The sequence below is a fragment of the Acomys minous genome, assembly GCF_964271855.1.
Source record: "Acomys minous genome assembly, chromosome: 17".
NCBI lineage: Eukaryota > Metazoa > Chordata > Mammalia > Rodentia > Muridae > Acomys > Acomys minous.
Window position 1 is genome coordinate 12918857 of NC_140500.1, and position 17635 is coordinate 12936491.

The following is a 17635-nucleotide window of genomic DNA, read 5'->3' on the forward strand; positions in this document are numbered from 1 at the left end:
TGCAACTCAGTGTGCAGCCTCAGTAAGCAACGATCCATTTAGTCGCTCCGGAGACTAGTGGAATCAGAGTCAGGTGGACAGATATGTGTGTGGCTTAAATAAGAAACTATATAACAGGCCTTGCTTTAAAAGACATCTGAAGGCTGGAGAGGAGGCTCAGTGGTTAAGGGCAATGGCTGCTTTCTCAGAGGCCCCAGGTTCTGTTCCTAGCGCCCATATACCAGCTCCCAACCATCTGTAACTACAGTCCTAGGTGATGTAATACTCTTTTCTGTCTCTTCAGGCAGCAGACACACATGCATAGTACACAGACAGATGTCCAGGGAACACAAGGTACCTGGCATTGCCATAGAGACAGAAAACAAGGGAAGAAGAAGATGACATTTTTTTCATATGAGCCGAGGTGAGACAACCAAAACAGAAACATCTTGGAATGAGTACTTAGTCTGCCTGGAGGATGTGTTCCAAGAAGAGAAATAATAAAAGAAAAGGAAAGAGACCTGGGCATAGAGGGAGAGGAACTGTCATTTAATCAGCCCTAACCAAGGTGCACACACTCGATATATCCCAAGGCTAATCTCACTGAGGCATTACAGCATTTAGTGGGACAACTGTCATTTAGATGTTACAATCAGGGACCTGGAGTCACATAGTATGAAGGCTTCAATGAGAACGTGTGTTCTCGGCTCATGTGTTTAAATCCTTGGTGTTTGCATACGGGTTGGTAAGCCTGCTTGGGAAGGCTTGGCACAGGTTGCCTTGTTGATGGAGATGTGTCTCTGGGGAAGCGCTTTGAGGTTCCTAGTCCCAGTTCAGTGTGTCCTCTCTGCTTCCTGTTTGCAGATCAATATGTGAAAGATCAGCTGCTCCTCCTACACCACATTTGCCTGCCTGCTTTCCATGCTCCCCACCATGATGGTGATGGCGTCCGACCCCCCTGGAACTGCAATCCCTCAGTTAACCTTTCCTTCTATAAGTTGCCTTGGTCATGGCGGTTTACCGCTGCAGTAGAAAAGTGACTAAGACACACGGCTAACTAGAAATAGTACCAGCCACTTTTACAGAGCATTCTCAGCATGCATTGTCTCCTTTCATGCCCACTACAATTATTCAATCGTGTCCTTCCCATGACAGCCTCCACTCTTCCAGATGAAAAAATAAGAAAGGAAGGAAGGAAGGAAGGAAGGAAGGAAGAAAACCAGCTTTGGCAACATACCAAGTTTAAGGCCAGCCTAGGCTGCATTAACCTCCGCCCTGCCCCCCCTTTTTTTTTCTTTTGGCTTTTTATTGATTCTTTGTGAGTTTCATATAATGCACACCAACCCCACACACCTCCCTGTCTCTTCATGTCTGCCCTCTGCCCTTGCAGCCTCCCCTGCAGAACAAAACAAAAATAATAAAATAAAGCAAAACAAGAAAACACATCTCACTGTGGAAGGTGTGGAGTGCCATATTGTAATATTGTATCCCACAGTGTACCCTTTTTCCACACATCTTTACTTGCAACTGTTCATTGCAACGAGTCGTTGGTCTGGTTCGAGACTTCTGGCTTATGCTAACCATCAATTTCAGATCCTCACCTGGACTCCTCTTGGGTATCCTGTTGCTGCTCTTTGTCATGGAGATCCTGCAGCTTTGAATCTGCAGGACCAGCCACTTCATCTGCTCCGGCACTTCATAAATTAGATGTTGGAGTGGCCAGCTCAAAGCCCTGGATCTAGGCCTGGGTAGCAACTGAGTTGGTCTGCCTACCTGACCCCTCAGCTCTCCTTGACCCACACCTCCAGGGCATGCTCTATTCTGCTATCCAGTCAAAGTGCTGGCCCCGTCCTCCTGAGTGCTGCAGCCAGGGAAAGACTGGGCCATCTCACACTCTCAGGGCTGGCTCACTGGCTCCTTCACCAGCAGAGCCAGCTCTGCCATGTTGCGCAGGTAAAGTGCTGGGCCCACTCTTCCGAGTGCTGCAGCCAGCAAGAGGTGATACCAACTCTTCAGTGTATCCCAGCCAGTAAGGGGTGGTGTCAGCTCTGCACAGCCTTTGGACACCAACATGGTCCCCAGCAGCATCATAGAGCAAGGATGTCCACATGATCTTTCACGGGTAACACGGCCATGGACACTGGCATAGACCCCTGCTACTCCATGGCCACAGACCCAGATACGGCCCTCAGTGGCAGCAAGGGCTGGATTTTCACCATAGCCTCAGGCTGTTCCTCTCCGCCCTCCTGCCTCCAGGCCTGCCTCTCTTTGTGGTGCTACAACTCTTCTCTTCTCTTTCTCTCCCATCTGTCCAACACATACTCACACATTGCCCATCGGAGTGGTTTGCACTACAGGTGGGTCACAAGGCAAGCCAGCCTCTGGGTGTCTTCGGCTCACCCACTCTGCATGGCATGGCTGTGGGGAGGCCTCTGGGAGTCTTCCCAAGGCCTCTGGGAGTCTTCACCCGCCAGTGATGTGCAGCATGGCAGAGGGTAGGCTGGCACACAGGCCCCTCAGAGTCTATAACCTTCCCGTCATAAAACCCTATCTTTAAAAAAAAAGGCAAACACAGAAAGGAGCATCCAAAAGATGACAAGAGATTAGCAAGTGACAAGCTATGCTAAAGCACTTGTTATTTCTGTCTTTCACAAAGCCATCTGGATTGCACATAAGAGTGATATTAGCTTAGTTCAGGAAGCAATGGGGAAGGTGTCCTGGTTTTTAAAAAATAAATAGAGTTTGTCATGGTAGCATAGACCAGCAATCCTCGCTCATGGGAGGGTGAAGCAGAAGGATATTGAGTTTGAGGCCAGCTTGAGCTACATAGCAAGGCCTTGTCTCAAAAAGAGACGAATAGACAGACAGACAGACAGCTTTCAATATCAGACTGTCATTCACACCACCACACCTAATACCCTACCTGGTCCCTAAGCCCTTCTCTTGCTATCTCAAGACAGACGAGTGAAGAAAGGCATCCTCCTGCATCCTGTTCCCTTCCACTTGTCTCCCTTCCTCTCAGGGTTATCAGTCCTCCCACCCACGAGTCCCCTACCCAAAGAATCCCAGCAAAAAAAAGTGTCTTTCATTCTCTCAACAAAATAAGAGTTTCTTCCAAAATTTTTCATAATGTCAGGAAGTACATGATAGAGGAGTCAGAGGAAGCAAGGAGACTCGGAGAATGACAAATTAGAAGGCTCTGAGCCAGCAGGAGGGCCACCCAAATTCAAATAAACAGTGATTACAGAACTCTTACACAAACCCTGGAGGACAAGGCTGAACCCCAGCTTCTCTGCATTTTCCCTGTAATCCTATCAGTGAGACTCGGATGTAGAAACACTCTTCTCTCAATGCACGGCCCTGTAGTCTACCCTGCTCAATATTAACCTGAAGTGTGTCCTCTGTTCCATCCCTCGGCTTCCTCTATGGACTCCATCTAACCTTGGCTTGCAGTAATTAGACTCTGTAGCCAAGGAGGGGAGTTACAGAGTTTTAAATCTCTTCTGTGAACAGAAGGGTTTTTTTTTTTCTCTCAGGAACCAAAGCCTGGCTGGAAAGGCTGCTTTTCTGGTCATACACATTTCAAAAGGCTGTCAGGGATGTGATTTGATGGCTGCGAAGTTGCAGCACCCAATGCCAGGCAGGGAGAGATCTGAACGAGGCCTTTGCAGGCCATCTCGTTATTGGATTTCAGGCAGAGGTGTGCACGGTCCAACAGCAGGCAGCCCTGAAGGACCACTTGCGAAGCTGCAGTAGGAACCAAGTGTTCCTCCGGGCCTTGGCTCCTAGGACTGTCTCCCCAGTGTGTTTATCCTTTCAAGACTGAAATAATTCAGAGGCCCAAAATTATAATGGTCTAGCCCAACCTTTCTGTTTACAAACATACATAACGCTGTTTACAAACTCACACGGCCATGGGGTGGAAGTATCAGAACAAACCAGGCTTTCCAGGTCCTACCTCAGTTCTCATCGCACAAGACCTCGCTGACTTGATGGTCCAGGTTTGCCTTCTGTATTCCCTCCTCTGTTTCATTTATCACTGCTGATCTGTTCCCCAAGTGGTAAAGAGAGTCAAGGGACAAAAAGGGAGTTGACTCTTGGTGAAGTTGAACAAATGACTTTTGTGTTGTTGTTTATTGTTAATGTATGCATGTTTGTGTGTGTGTGTGTGTGTGTGTGTGTGTGTGTGTGTGTGTTCCATGATATCTCATGACAGCCTTTCAGTTGGTAACCCTCTATGTGCTGTCTTATTTAACTTAGCCAACACTCTTCAGCTTTGGATTTTATAATCCCCAGTTGTGTCGCTGAGAAGCAAGACTCTAGAGTTTAAATAACATGTTGCATGTCAGGAGAAAAGCAGACAGAAGAGCCAGGATTCAGGTCCAAACCCAGGCTTTTTATCCCCCCAAGCTACACATGTTAGCCAGAGAAGGTGTTGCTTTCTGCGAAGCCTGTCCTCGGATTCCAATCCAGCTCAAGCAGTGACTGTTTCCAGAGGCACCAGAAGGAGGGAAACCAGGGGATGCTCACTCTCCTAATGCCCTTTATTGGCTTTTTTTTTAACAGGATGTTTCTTAAAGCTACTTTCAGTCAGCATTATTTAAAGTATCATTTCCATCTTCTTATGTCCTCCAGGGTTGTTTTGTTTAGTCTGAGCCTAACTGGGTAGCTTAGGGTCCTTCAGCCTCGCAAGTGCTGGGCTTATATGGCTGGGTTCTGGGTACAGCAATTGGGTGAAAAGATCACCTTCTCTGGGGAGGTTTTGTGCGCGATGAACGAGGTTGCACTCTGTCTCTGTACCATTTAGTGAGAACTGCTGTCATTGACGCTCCCACAGCTTCACCTCACCAAGTGCATCCCTAACACCCCCCCATCTGCCAGTCATGCACAACTCCCACAGTCCCCACAGCTCACTTCATTCTCTGGGGTTACGGATCTCTCCCTCCCCCACCCCCTAGCACAGGAAGGAGTAGTTTATCTTGGTGAACTGGAACAGTGAAAGGCGGCATTGAGGATGTAGTAGAGTCTGCAGATAGCAAAGAGACTCCTTGGTCTCCAGCTAGGACGTTGGTACCTTAGAAATTCCCCATACTTCATCTTCATCATCTCTTATCCAGAAAAAACAGCTAAGGTTGAAAGAGTAAGCAGCAAGCTGCCCTTACCTTCATCGCTAGCCAAGACTGGCAATGGAACCAGTGGTCTATTTTGCTTTGACTTGAAAGAGCATTTTGTAAATTAAGCCTGCACTCCCCCCCCCCCTTTTCCCTCCTTGAGGTCTAAGTAACTGTAGAAACTGGCTTTACAGGCACTGGGAAATGGCTGCCTGGGTACACCAACCAGAGAGCTAGTGTCAGATGACACTCAGCAAACACGAGTTCCCAGACTGGGAGGAGACATGCGTGGTGATTCCTGAAGTGAGCTGAAAGGTTTTTGGACTGTCACGTATTTTAACTGGAACACGTTTGGGCAGACAATACAGGGTAGTGGGTGGGACACGGGAGGCAAGATCCAACACCGAGTTCATCCTTCTCTGCTTCCTAAATCATTTCACTTTTCTGGGCTTCCACGCTAAAGCATAAGTCTTTGATTTCTGTCGTTCTATTTTAAAAGATATTGTGGAAAATGTTATTTTTAATATGTACATCTTTTAGTTTAATTGTATCTTTAGCTTTTTGGACACAATCCGTGGCATAAGTGGTTATCAGTCACATGGTGGATATTGAACGATTATAACTGTAATGAAAATCGTAGTCTTTAGTCCCTTTGACACATAATTACTGTGCAACCTTACATAAACCGCAGACCTGTGGAGCTTCTGTGTTCACACACATAAGATGTGGGTGACATTCTATTATTTTAAAAAGTAAATGACACAATGGGCGAAAACTGAGAGCAAGTTCTCAACATAGAATCATATCACATAAGTAGTGTGTGTGTGGGGAGGGGGGTAACTCTTAGTTGGTATTTTTTTCCCTTTGTTAGTTCATTTCTCTCACTGCCACCAAATATCAGAAATAATCAACTTGCAAGAAGTTCGTTTTGAGCCACCATTTTGGCAGTTTTCTGAGGAGGTGAAAACTCAAGGTGGGAATCCATGGCGAAACAAAACAGCTCATCTGACAAAGCAAGGGAGCAAAATGACAGAGAAGGAGCAGGGGGTCTCACAATTCCCACCAAGGCACATCCACAGCGACCCTAGCATCCATGCACACCACTAAAGGTCCTACCGCCTTCACTGGTGCGGGCCTTCCTACCCCAGGTACCACCCCATCTGGAAAAATGAAACTTTCAGAAAACAGGAAGCACATGGCTGACGTAATGTGAAGTAAAGAAAAAGTACACAGGTCGCAACCAGCAGCTCCATTGCTTGAACGTTTCCCTGGAAATTTCTGCCCATGGTCATTCCCATATGCACCCCTGCCTGAAACTGACAAAGGCTTCTTCGTACTTAGTCAGCTTAGACAACTCAAGAAAAGGAATAAATTATTCCGTGTCTGGAAAAATAAGTCAATCAAAGAGTCAGAGACAGAATCCATTCAAGAAACTCATTAAAACAGTGGTTCTCAACCTGTGGGCCACAACCCCTTTGGAAGCTGAACAACATTTCCATGGAGACTGCCCAAGACCATCGGAAAACACAGAGATTTACATTGCAATTCATAACTGTAGTAAAATTGCACTTATGAAGTAGCAACAGAAATAATTTTATGGTTGGGGTCACCACACCAGGAGAAACTGTATTAAAGAGTCACAGTCTTAGGAAGGTTGAGAACCACCGTGTTGAAAGAATAGAGTTCATAAAGCTGGCCTTGCTTCTGTGTCGCAATCATTGCCACTTAATGCCTTAGATGGTGACCTTTTGTTTTTATCCTCTGGGCTTCTGCTTGCTAACTCTTCTCATTTGTTTTCTCCTTTGCTGGAAAGAATAATAGGTTTCTCCTTCTCTCTCTCTCTCTCTCTCTCTCTCTCTCTCTCTCTCTCTCTCTCTCTCACACACACACACACACACACACACACACACACACAAAATAGAATTTTTTAAAATGCACTCATAAAACCAATGTTTGCAAATAAAGTTGAATCTCATGGGACAGTAAGATTTTTTTTTTAATTTTATTGGAGCCAGGAACATTTTTCAGACACAAAATGCTAAACCATCAGAAAAGGGGAGCTTGTTAGAAATTGATAGTATGCAAGAAGAGGGTGCAGGGTTGGTAGAGAAAATACATTCTAATTTCTGTGTTTTCTTGAATCTTCACAAATACCAGAGAGGGCATAGTTCTTTGGGGATACCCTCCAAATGGTTTTCAGGAAAGCGTCTCCCCACAGTAATGGCTGACAGTTTTCTTCTGTTCTCTCCCTGATCTTATCTGATGGTCATCAAATGCTTTCCTTGTTGCTCTGGGTTATAGAGGTGCACTCTGGAGGCAGGGAGGGTCAGCCCCACAATACGACATGCATGTCATGTGGTCCTCTCCAAGGCCAGCTGGCTGCAAACAGGCTTTAGATAAAAGGAGGCACTAATTAAATCTGTGTCCTAAAAGCTCTGGAAGGCTTGAGGAGAGAAAGCACAGTGGTATGGCTGTGTTTCCATTCTAGACCTACAAGTAGGAGGTAATCAATACATTGGGTGGGTGGGACATGAAAGGATGGATTAGATTAACAATGAGAAGAAACAAAGGGACCAGAGAGTGACAGTGTTGGCCTTGTGAAACCCTAGATGGTGAAAAGAGAAGCTGGTGAGCCTGAGGGATCTGGTGGCAGCATCATTAAAACTTGTAAGAACAATTGAAAAACTTAGGTTGGAAAGAGATGGTTTTAGGGGATGTGAGAGGGTGAGAGAGCACAGTTGCCATTTGAGCCCAGGAACAGAGGGGGCGGCTGCTGGCCCTGAGTGCTCAAAGCCAGAAATCCATCTTGATCTGATCATTGTACTGAAGTGAAGGCAGGGACATTCGAGTCTCCTTTATTTAAAGTGGCCTAATATGGGGCTGGGGACGTGGCTCAGTAGATAAAGGTGCCAGCCACACAACTTGGCAACAGGGGTTCAATCCCTGAAACTCTTGGTCATCTACAATACCAACACGCCTATGGTGAGATGGAAGAGGAAGACAGGACAATCACTAGGGAACTCATGAGGTGCCCTGCCTCAAACAAGGTGAAAAGTGAGAACCAAAGGCTAAAGTTGCCATCTGCACTTCATGGGTGCGCGCGCACACACACACACACACACACACACACACACACACACATACACACAGCCCAGCACTCAGGGAAGCTATGAGTTTGAGGCCAGACTAGTCTGCATACTGAATTCCAGGACAGACAGAGCTATGAGTGCTTAAAAAACACTTGTCTTAAAAAAAAAAAAACTAATAGATTTAAAATAGATATATAGATATGTGTGTGTACGTGTGTGTGTGTGTACGTGTGTATGTGTGGGTGTGTGGGTGTGGGTGTGTACGTGTGTGTGGATGGGTGGGTGGGTGGAGGGGGTGTACATTGTGTGGGTGTCTACAGAAGCCAGAAGAGGGTATCAGAGTGCCTGGAGATGGAGTTACAGGTAGTTATGAGCACCCAATGTGAGTACTAGAAAGTTAACTGTCTCCGCAGCCAATAAACACTTTTTTTAACTGGAGGGAAAAGCCAGAGATCTATTGTTTCCTTAGATTCACTAACCTTACAGGGTGTAGTTGGGCTGCACGTTTAACAGTGAGTCCTGGAGCATCTTTAAAAGTCTTCCCCAGCGTGGAAAGTGAAAGGACAGTGGTGTTCCAGGAAGACAAAAGGTCTAGAGGCCACAGCCCAGTCTCTTTGCTGGTTCATGGCAAGCCCAAGGTCTTGAGGCCCTAGGTCTACTGCGGTGTGCTTCTGAGACCCAAGACTGCTGCGCATGAAGAAGATGCATGGGTTTCCAATCAGCTAAGACACCATGGGGTAGAAATTCTCCTGTAAGATAAGCAACAGCACCCCCCCCCAAAACCTCACACTATGGTAAAATGCAGACTTATGAAAACCTGGGCATAGGCTAGAGCTATTTCTGACACTTGGGGCAGGGAGGCACCCTTCTGGTCTGTAGCTAGCACACAACACCTAAACACAGTACTGTGTGCCTTATCAGCTGCCCCTGGCGTTAGCTCAGCAGCAAGACAGTGCTCTGAGAACCTGACCAAAGAGCACCTCCATCCCTGCCACCCTTGAGCAAGGTGCTACACCATCCATAACATTAGCCTGAGAGGACACAAGACAAGACTGTCACAAGATTAAATAACAGATGACTGTGCAGCTAATGAGCAAAACTGGAGGGGGCGGGTACCACACATCTACCCCCATTGAACCCTTGGAAAACTGCCTATCACCAGGCAAATGCCTGATTGGTCTAGAGTTGAAAATTCTGCCCTACTGTGAAGATGTCTATGCTGTCGCAGACATCTGGGGGGAAAGGGACTTTCTCCCTAGAATCTCTCCTCCATCCATCTGGTTAGCAAAGAGAACACTACAGCTCTGTCTGTGGATCGGGCCCCAACGGCTAGTGGTCAGGGCCAGCAAGTAGATCAGAGGAGACTTTCGAAAGGCAACCCTGTGTTTGTGGTAACAGCCCTCTCCGTGGACATGTGCCCGGGGTCTCGCCAACATAGGGCTGGCCGCAAATTTCTGCACTAGGACAGCATCCTGCTGCAGCACAGCCAGGACCAGGAGTGAAAGGAAACTGCCCACGCTTTGTAGATAGTATCTGGAAGAAATGAGTACTTGGGAGCCATCCCAAGGCAAGGTTCGTGCCAAGCCAGCCCACCTTTTCCAGCCCTGCTCTCCCGCTGGCTCCTCCCCCCCTTTCAGCTGCTCAAATCCCTATAAAAACAGCCTAGCCTCTTCCAGCAGCATGTAGGAGCCTCACCCCTCTGCTGCTGCGCCAGACACAGAGGCAGACTCCCAGGACACCCGAGACACCATGAAGAGCGTGCTCCCTCTGGCTATCCTGGCTGCACTGGCCGTGGCAGCCCTGGGCTATGGTGAGAAACCTCTCTCCCTGCTGTCAACGGAGGGTTCCCTCCTGCCTCTGGCTTCCCCTCACTTCTCCTTTCACTCTCTCATTCCTCCTCTTCTTCTTTCTCTAGTATAATCCAGAGTATCATGAATTTAAGTTCTCCTGTCTCAATGGTCACTGGTCACTCCATCCTATCTGTTTTTCAGTCTAATATCCCAATGCATGTGAGTTATTTTGCAGGCAAGTCCTTTCAGGGATAAAACCACATCCCTAGAAATCAAGATGCTTCAGACATGTGTCAATTCCCAACTTTCTTATCTTCAAGAGTGCTTATTCAGACTTGAGTATTGATGGGTTAGGGATATTTGGTGAGCCATTTACTTTAAGAAAAATATGTTTTCGTGGGACTGTTAGCTAGGAGAGCACATTTAGGGACAGAAAATATTATGAACTTAGTGCACTTATTCAGGGAATCGATTTCTAAAAGAAACTTTAATGCTGAATTTTTAGAAAAGCATCAATTTCACAACTGTTTACGAAGAATTTTTTTTCTGCTACCTATACGATATTAAGTTGTGTGTGATTTGTTCACAGGTTTGAAGACAAATTGCTTACATATTCTGCCTAAATTGTGCTGACCATATTTAGTTGTTTTTAAGTCTAAACTGTATGACCAGCTCTAATGTTATGCTTCTCGATTTTTTAATTATTCATAAACTTCCTGTGCACAGTTTTGCTCTCCTTGCCTCCTTCTCTCACTTCTCAGGCAGGCAGACACTTCTGAACGCAGCCTCTTATTCCCATTCCGCCCACTGTGTTCAGAAGAGACATAGAAAGCAGAAACGTTTGCTTTGACGTCCTCTCCGCCCTGGCTCGGTGCCCAGTTTGAGCTGTGAGAGGGAGCCAGTGGTTTCTGAGGCTGCCAATTTAACACCCGTTCTTAAGAGCTGTTCCAAACCCTCTTAGAAACCGTCTGGGTCATACAGCTCAATAAGCACCCTGGGGCTCTCTCCCTGGAAAAGCCTGGCTGCCTCATCTCTACCTTTAACATCCTCTAGTCTCACACGGGCCCAGGAATACACAGAAGAAGGCATTCCAAAAACTCCATATTATACTGAACACATGGTCCTATAATATATGCCTGAAATTTTCAGAGCCCTCGGGAAGTCTTAGCCCAAACTGGCAGCTACCTCCAATATCGGATGAACAAGCACGGAGACACCCAAAGCAAAGACAGAAATAAAGAAATAACTTGTGATTCCTATATGAGCAGAATCTCCTGACAACCGCCTTGCTAAATGCATCACTTCCATCTTTTTGATTCTTCCTCCCCTTCCACTTTTACGTTTAGACAAAGGCAGTGTGTCACAAATAAGCCTAAAATGAGTCTTTCTTTTAATTCCAGAATCTCACGAGAGCATGGAGTCCTATGAAGTCAGTAAGTAGATGCTTGCCAACCTTGTTTCATTTCCTTGCATTAAAGAATATCACCCCATTTTTTTAAGCTAAAGTGCTGGATCCGGTCTATGACTGAGAGGGAAGGGAGGGAGGGCATCTTTGGGAGAACTGCATTTTAAAACCCCCAGTGACTAAAACTGTCCGAGTGAGCAGTGAACATTAAACTGCATCCAGAACACTTGGAAATTTTAAGTCAACACCACATCAGCCACACAAATGGAAAAGGAGGAGGAATGGCATCTGAGGAAGCACAGACCAGAGCGGCCAGCTGGGAGACCACAGGCGTCAGCATCAGCTCGTGCGTGCGCCTGAGAGACTTGGAAAGTCTGGCTACAGCTGGACATGGACCAGCGTTCTCATTTCCGTTTGTTTGATACATTGGACGGGCTTTATTTTTCATTTTTTTAGTCTGGCTTTTGACTCAGGGTCTCTTGTAACCCGGAGTTTGGCCTACAACTCAGTGCACGACTGAGGATAATTTTAAACTCCTCATCCTCCTGCTGCCACCTCCCAAGTAGTGGGATGACAGGCGTGCACCTCACAGCCCAACAGCCCCCCCCACACCCCTATCGGAACTTGTCCTTGCATTTAATTTGTTCCTCAATTTCATAGTGTCCAACGTGTTCCTAGGCTGGTGGTTTATGATCTGTTTTGTATAGGTCCAAAGGGTGAGAAAATTTAAGAACATTAAGACCCCCCCTGACTAGGTATTGCCAAATGTACCAAAGGACTGTGCAAAGACAAAACAGATAAGACTTGCTATGGCCTGTGTGAAAAGTCCCCAAGACGCATAAGTGATTATTCATCCCTTTGACCACGCAGTTCATAAAATCTACTTTATACTCATTTTACAGTTTTCCCTATCTGTGGTTACGTAAAAACAGGGGATTGATGGGATTTCAGATGTGTTTGCCCCTCAGACTGTTCACAAAGTATTTTCGCCTGCTGTTGCCATGAAAGTGTGTTTGTTTACTTTCTGTTTTAGGTCCCTTCATCAACAGGAGAAATGCCAACACCTTTATGACCCCTCAGCAGAGATGGCGAATTAAATTACAAGAGAGGTGCATACCGGGACTGGATGGGGCGGGGAGGGGAGGGGTAGCCATTCTTCCCAGGGTGGTAGCCCGGAGCTGAACAGAGTGCGCCAGACAACTCATCACCATCTCTATGTCTTAAACTCAACGAATTGAAGAGCAACAGAGAGAAAAGAGAATGCTTAGAAACTATTTTGCTTTTTGTTTAGAAAAGAGATAGGGAAGAAGGAAAAGGAGGAGGCAGATAGAAAGCTCCCGTTTCTGCTCATAAAACAATATCAAAATCAAACCCTCTTCCCCCACCCCGGTACCTGCTCTTCAAATGCCTTTTCATATTCGGGGAAGGGCTCTCTCCAGTGCTCCCACCCCACAACCTTTTCCTTTTTCTGCCTGTACCGGTGTCTTCCGCCCTTCAATGTGGCCTCTTTCCCCACTCTGCAGGATCCGGGAACAGAACAAGCCTGCCCACGAGATCAACAGAGAAGCCTGTGATGATTACAAGCTCTGTGAGCGCTACGCCATGGTCTACGGCTACAACGCTGCCTACAACCGCTACTTCAGGCAGCGCCGAGGCGCCAAATAAGAACACCAGGAAAAAAAAAATAATAATCTTGTTCTGGATTCTCGTCTCACACCCCGCTGCAGTGGCATGGCTGAAGTACACAGATACACACGCATCGCTTGTTTCTTTCCCACGTGATTTCCTGTCTGGCTGGGCCACTCCTTCCTGTCCCCAGGTTGAAAGTAATGAAAGAACAGTGTTAAGAATGTGTTTATATACAATAAAAATTCTGGTTTGATACTTTAGCTTTGTGGATTCAGTTTCTTGTGTGAAAACGCTGAGATATTGAAATCATAGCCAGCCTACCCAAGACAAGCAGGTTATGTTGCTCTTGTGTGTACTGTAGAGTGGAGGGGGAAACATAGAAATGAGGGTTCACTTAATTAGTTTCTCCTCTCTCGAACATTAAAAAAAAAAAAGCACCTCTGAACCAAGGCCATGTAGAAAAGTAAAAATAAAATGAAAACACAACAATGGAAAACATATGGCAAGATGGCAGAATTCAGTCTAACCTTGTCCATAATCACATATGTGAATAGTCTATGCGATCCAGCTTTAAGAGGTCACTTAAAGGGGGAGAGACAGCTCCAAAGCAGTTTCATCACGGAATAGCCCGTCCCAAGTGGCTTGCAGGCAGCTCGGCATGTGGGAGAGTCTCCTGTTGGCAGTGCAGCTGGACAGTCTCCTCCACCAACACGTACTGTTTCCACAGTCTTCGAGCTGGCCTTCCACCAACTCGTACTGCTTCCACAGCCCTGGAGCTGGCCTTCCTGAGCTGCTGAGACTCAGCTGCCTCAGACAGTGGGGCTTGTTTTCACCCAGAGTTTTATTCTGGAAAACAAGGTCACAATCAGAGGAAACTGAGATAACAACTGTTGGTACATTTCACAGGACATTTTTGTCATTCTTTCTAAAGATTTATTATTATTTTTTTACTTTTAATTACGTGTTCAGTGTGGGAGGGGTGCACATGTTAGTGAAGGCGCCCACGTGAGTCCCCTTGCCCTAGTCAAAACCTTTTCCCAAAGCAACTCATATCCCAAAGCTGGTCAACACACAAGGTATAAAGATCCCTAGCACTTTCTGGTCTTATGATTTTCTCTTCTTCAACTCAACAAAGTTAACTAAAATAAAATGTTAATGATGTACAATTCTATGCCGAATCTATTTGGATCCCTAACAGGGGACCTTGCTTGGGCCACTTCTGTTTATCTCTTCATCACCCAGGTCTCTGCCTCACTCCGGGAGGCCTTCTTCTGAACAGACGCTACCATCTGTCTGATGGTTGCTAGGTAAGCTTCTCCCATGTCCCCTTACTGCTGATTAATTCCCAGCTTTCCGTGTCACTTAGGAGCAGACGAGGTGGACCCAGTCTGTAGAGGCAAACTGAACACCTCTAAGTAGAATGGCTACCGCCTCAAACCAGTGAACATTTGTGGCAGTGTTTCTAATGGGCAGAACGTGTGAGGCAGCAATTGAGATGTGAGAGCAAAAGAGACTAGGTTTGTTGCAGTTTCTGTCTTCAACGCTAGGATTCTGATCAATGGGTCTGAAAAGCCTGGCTCTTACAGAATGTGAACCCTCTCTACAGAACACAGAAAGAGCTCCACATAACTCCAGAGACACTTGGGAGGCTGGGTAGCAAAAGAAGTCATCATCTTCCTCACAGGTAATCAGCCCCATTCATCGGGAGAAAGCGGGGCTTCCGGAGAAGCAGCAAACACACCCTTGATGCACTGGACAATACCCTGCTGCCTCACTTGCTACCTCTCGAATGAGCTGTGACAGTAGATGAACAGCTATGCAAACTCAAAGGAGGATGAGGTGACCTAAGTTCACCACATTCAAGAAGAGGGTTCTCTCTCCTTAGGTAAGTTAGACACCAGGGTCATCAGACATGCTAAACTTCAGGGAAACCTAGAACAGGGAGGCCTTAAGAAGGAGACAGCATATATTAATGGTGGCCTTGCAACCTCTGCAGCTACGGTGGCTGTATTAATCCCACTAACCTTTGCAGGCCATGGCTTTGTGGGAGGTGTGAACTGCCGCCCAGAGCTGATACCAAGGAAACATTATACAGACAGGAGTCTTCTGTTACCTGAAAACTGGAAAGCGTGTTTCCATCACACCAGCACAGCATCCAGGAATAATTAGAGCCTCTCCATGATCATTTTTTCCTGGGAAAGAGGCCAACCCGAAGAACCCTGGGAGAGCTCCTCCTGGAGCATCTCGTATGGAGCTAGTACGGGAATAGAGTGTAATGCCATGGTTCTCAAACTGTGTGTCTCGACCCCTTAAGGGTCAAATGACCCTTATGCTGGCAGGGGTGGCCTAAGGCAATCAGAAAACACAGATATTTAAATCACAGTTCATAACAGTAGCAAAATTACAGTGATGAGGAAGCAACAAGATGATTTTGTTTGGCGGTCACCACAACATGAGGAGCTGTATTAAAGGGTCAGAGCACTGGGAAGGTTCAACACCACTGCGCTAAGAGGATGGAGCCCTGCTGGCCTCATGGTGTTAGTGTCGCAGTGCCTGTTTCAACTATGACTGCCATAATTATAGGTTAATAGATGCTATTGTTTTAAGCCACATCTGTGGAATTTTATTACTAAAACAATACAATGTACCTAGAAATGTGGTGAGAAATGCAAAGACAAAAACCTGCAAAAAGGAAAAGGAGGAGGAGGAGGAAGAGAGGAAGAGGAAAAAGGAGAAGAGAAGGAAGATGAATAGGAAGGAGAAGAAGAAGAAGAAGAAGAAGAAGAAGAAGAAGAAGAACAAGAACAAGAAGAAGAAGAAGAAGAAGAAGAAGAAGAAGAAGAAGAAGAAGAAGAAAGAAAGAAAGAAGAAAGAAAGAAAGAAAGAAAGAAGAAAGAAAAGGCTGAAGTATAAGAGTGAAGTATAAAAGTGACTAGACGTTGGTGAGGTGGATAACAATGACCTGGGGTGAAAGAATGTGAAAACACAGTGTATGTTTCACACATAGGATTTACTTTAAAGTACACCATGGAGTGATTCGGAAATTATTTTGTAAATGTATATGCATATCCTACATCAAGTTATATAACTCAGCTATAATTTATTTTTATTGATTGTATTTCAATAAAGATGGAACTGCCAATTAAAAAAAGAAAGAAAGAAAATGGAGCCTCCTGCCCCTCTAGTACGCTGGCATATATAGGAGGCATCTGTGTTCTATGAGATGTGTCTGTCAGCTCCTTTAGAGAAATGACCTGGGTGACCCAAGGGGTTTTTTTTTTCCATGTCTCGTTTTTTCTGAATTCGGGCATTGAAAGTGAACCAGGCAAACATGAAAGCCAGCGACCTGAATCATCTGGGGTTGCTGAAGCATGAGGTTACGCTTTGAAAACTACCGCTCAGGAAACGTACTCCCTGCTCACTTGGCTAAAGCAGGATGCCGTCTGTGGTGTTCGCCTAGAAGCCCTCTGATCCTTTACTTTGGGGACAATGACACACAAGGCTTGTCCCCCACCTTCCAAGGAAGGATAATGGCCACTCCTGACAAGTAAAGAAACAATGTGAACGTACACGAATGATTTCAAGCAGCCTGAGTGAAAATTCTGACTCCTTAAGAGAAATCTTGGAAAGGTTCAGAAAGGGTAATGATTCCTGTATTATAAAAGTATTCAAAGAAAACTCTAAGTGCTATGATTTGCCCGCAGCAGTGAGGTGGGCCCCAATACTACAGTGTACCAAGAAATACAGAGTTGAGAGAAAGAGCATTCTTTTTCACTGTGCAGGTAAATACATATGTGTAGAGGGAAAAAAAATAGAAATATCCAGGATAGTGACATTAAAACTATAAAGTCTAGAAGAAACCTTAAAGGCAGTTTGCACTCATCCCTCCAGAACACACAGGGGATGGAGACCTGAAAGAAGACACAGGAGAAATAAGAGCGTTATTTCCCAGTGGAGTATTCAGAGGAACAGAGTTCTAGCTGGTGTTCTGCCAGAAGCTGCTGTACGCCCACACAGCGTTTTAGACTTTGCTGTCCCTGTGTGTCTTCTCATGTGCATGTGCACGTGCATGCGTGTGTGCATGTGTGTGTGTGTATGTGTGTATAAATTCTGCATGATCCTCCAGTAAAAGCATATATTTGAGACTGATTGTGATTCATTTACAAGATTCATGGTAGCATGGTCTTCTCAGTGTTGCTCAACGTCTTGTAGAATGCTTTTTAGAGCCACTATGGATCCCAATTCCTTACTCTTCCTTTCCCTAGTTTTTCAGGCACTTATTTAACAAATATTTATTATTATCTACCATGATGACCAGTCAATGACAGCTTGGACAGATTCAGAGTTGTCCAGGAAACACCCCACTATAAAAGACCTAGAAAACCTCTAAACCTTTTACTTTGGGCCCTAGCATCCCTGGATATATTCTCTCTCTCTCTCTCTCTCTCTCTCTCTCTCTCTCTCTCTCTCTCTCTCTCTCTCTCTCTCTCTCTGTGTGTGTGTGTGTGTGTGTGTGTGTGTGTGTGTGTGTGTGTGTGTGTGTGCCTGGTGATGACAATTCCAATTTAGGAAGTTAAACTCATGTATGCTAGCTATGTGGTGGTCAGTCACTGAGCCGTGAAGGCTGTGTTT

The 17635-nt window shown here is 45.8% G+C and overlaps 1 protein-coding gene and 1 long non-coding RNA gene across 2 annotated transcripts; one reads left to right on the plus strand and one right to left on the minus strand.

Moving 5' to 3' along the window:
- Positions 1-6941: 6941 nt before the first annotated feature.
- Positions 6942-12891, minus strand: LOC311588024. The gene is made up of 3 exons (XR_014776059.1): positions 12768-12891; positions 8659-8866; positions 6942-7480 (listed from the first exon to the last, which is right to left on the minus strand). It is a non-coding gene; the product is annotated as an uncharacterized lncRNA (long non-coding RNA).
- MGP (matrix Gla protein) lies at positions 9832-13263 on the plus strand. The gene is made up of 4 exons (XM_084765418.1): positions 9832-9989; positions 11370-11402; positions 12408-12483; positions 12898-13263. The coding sequence occupies exons 1-4, from the start codon at positions 9929-9931 to the stop codon at positions 13037-13039; spliced, it is 312 nt and encodes a 103-aa protein (XP_084621544.1). The 5' UTR covers positions 9832-9928; the 3' UTR covers positions 13040-13263.
- Positions 13264-17635: the final 4372 nt, after the last annotated feature.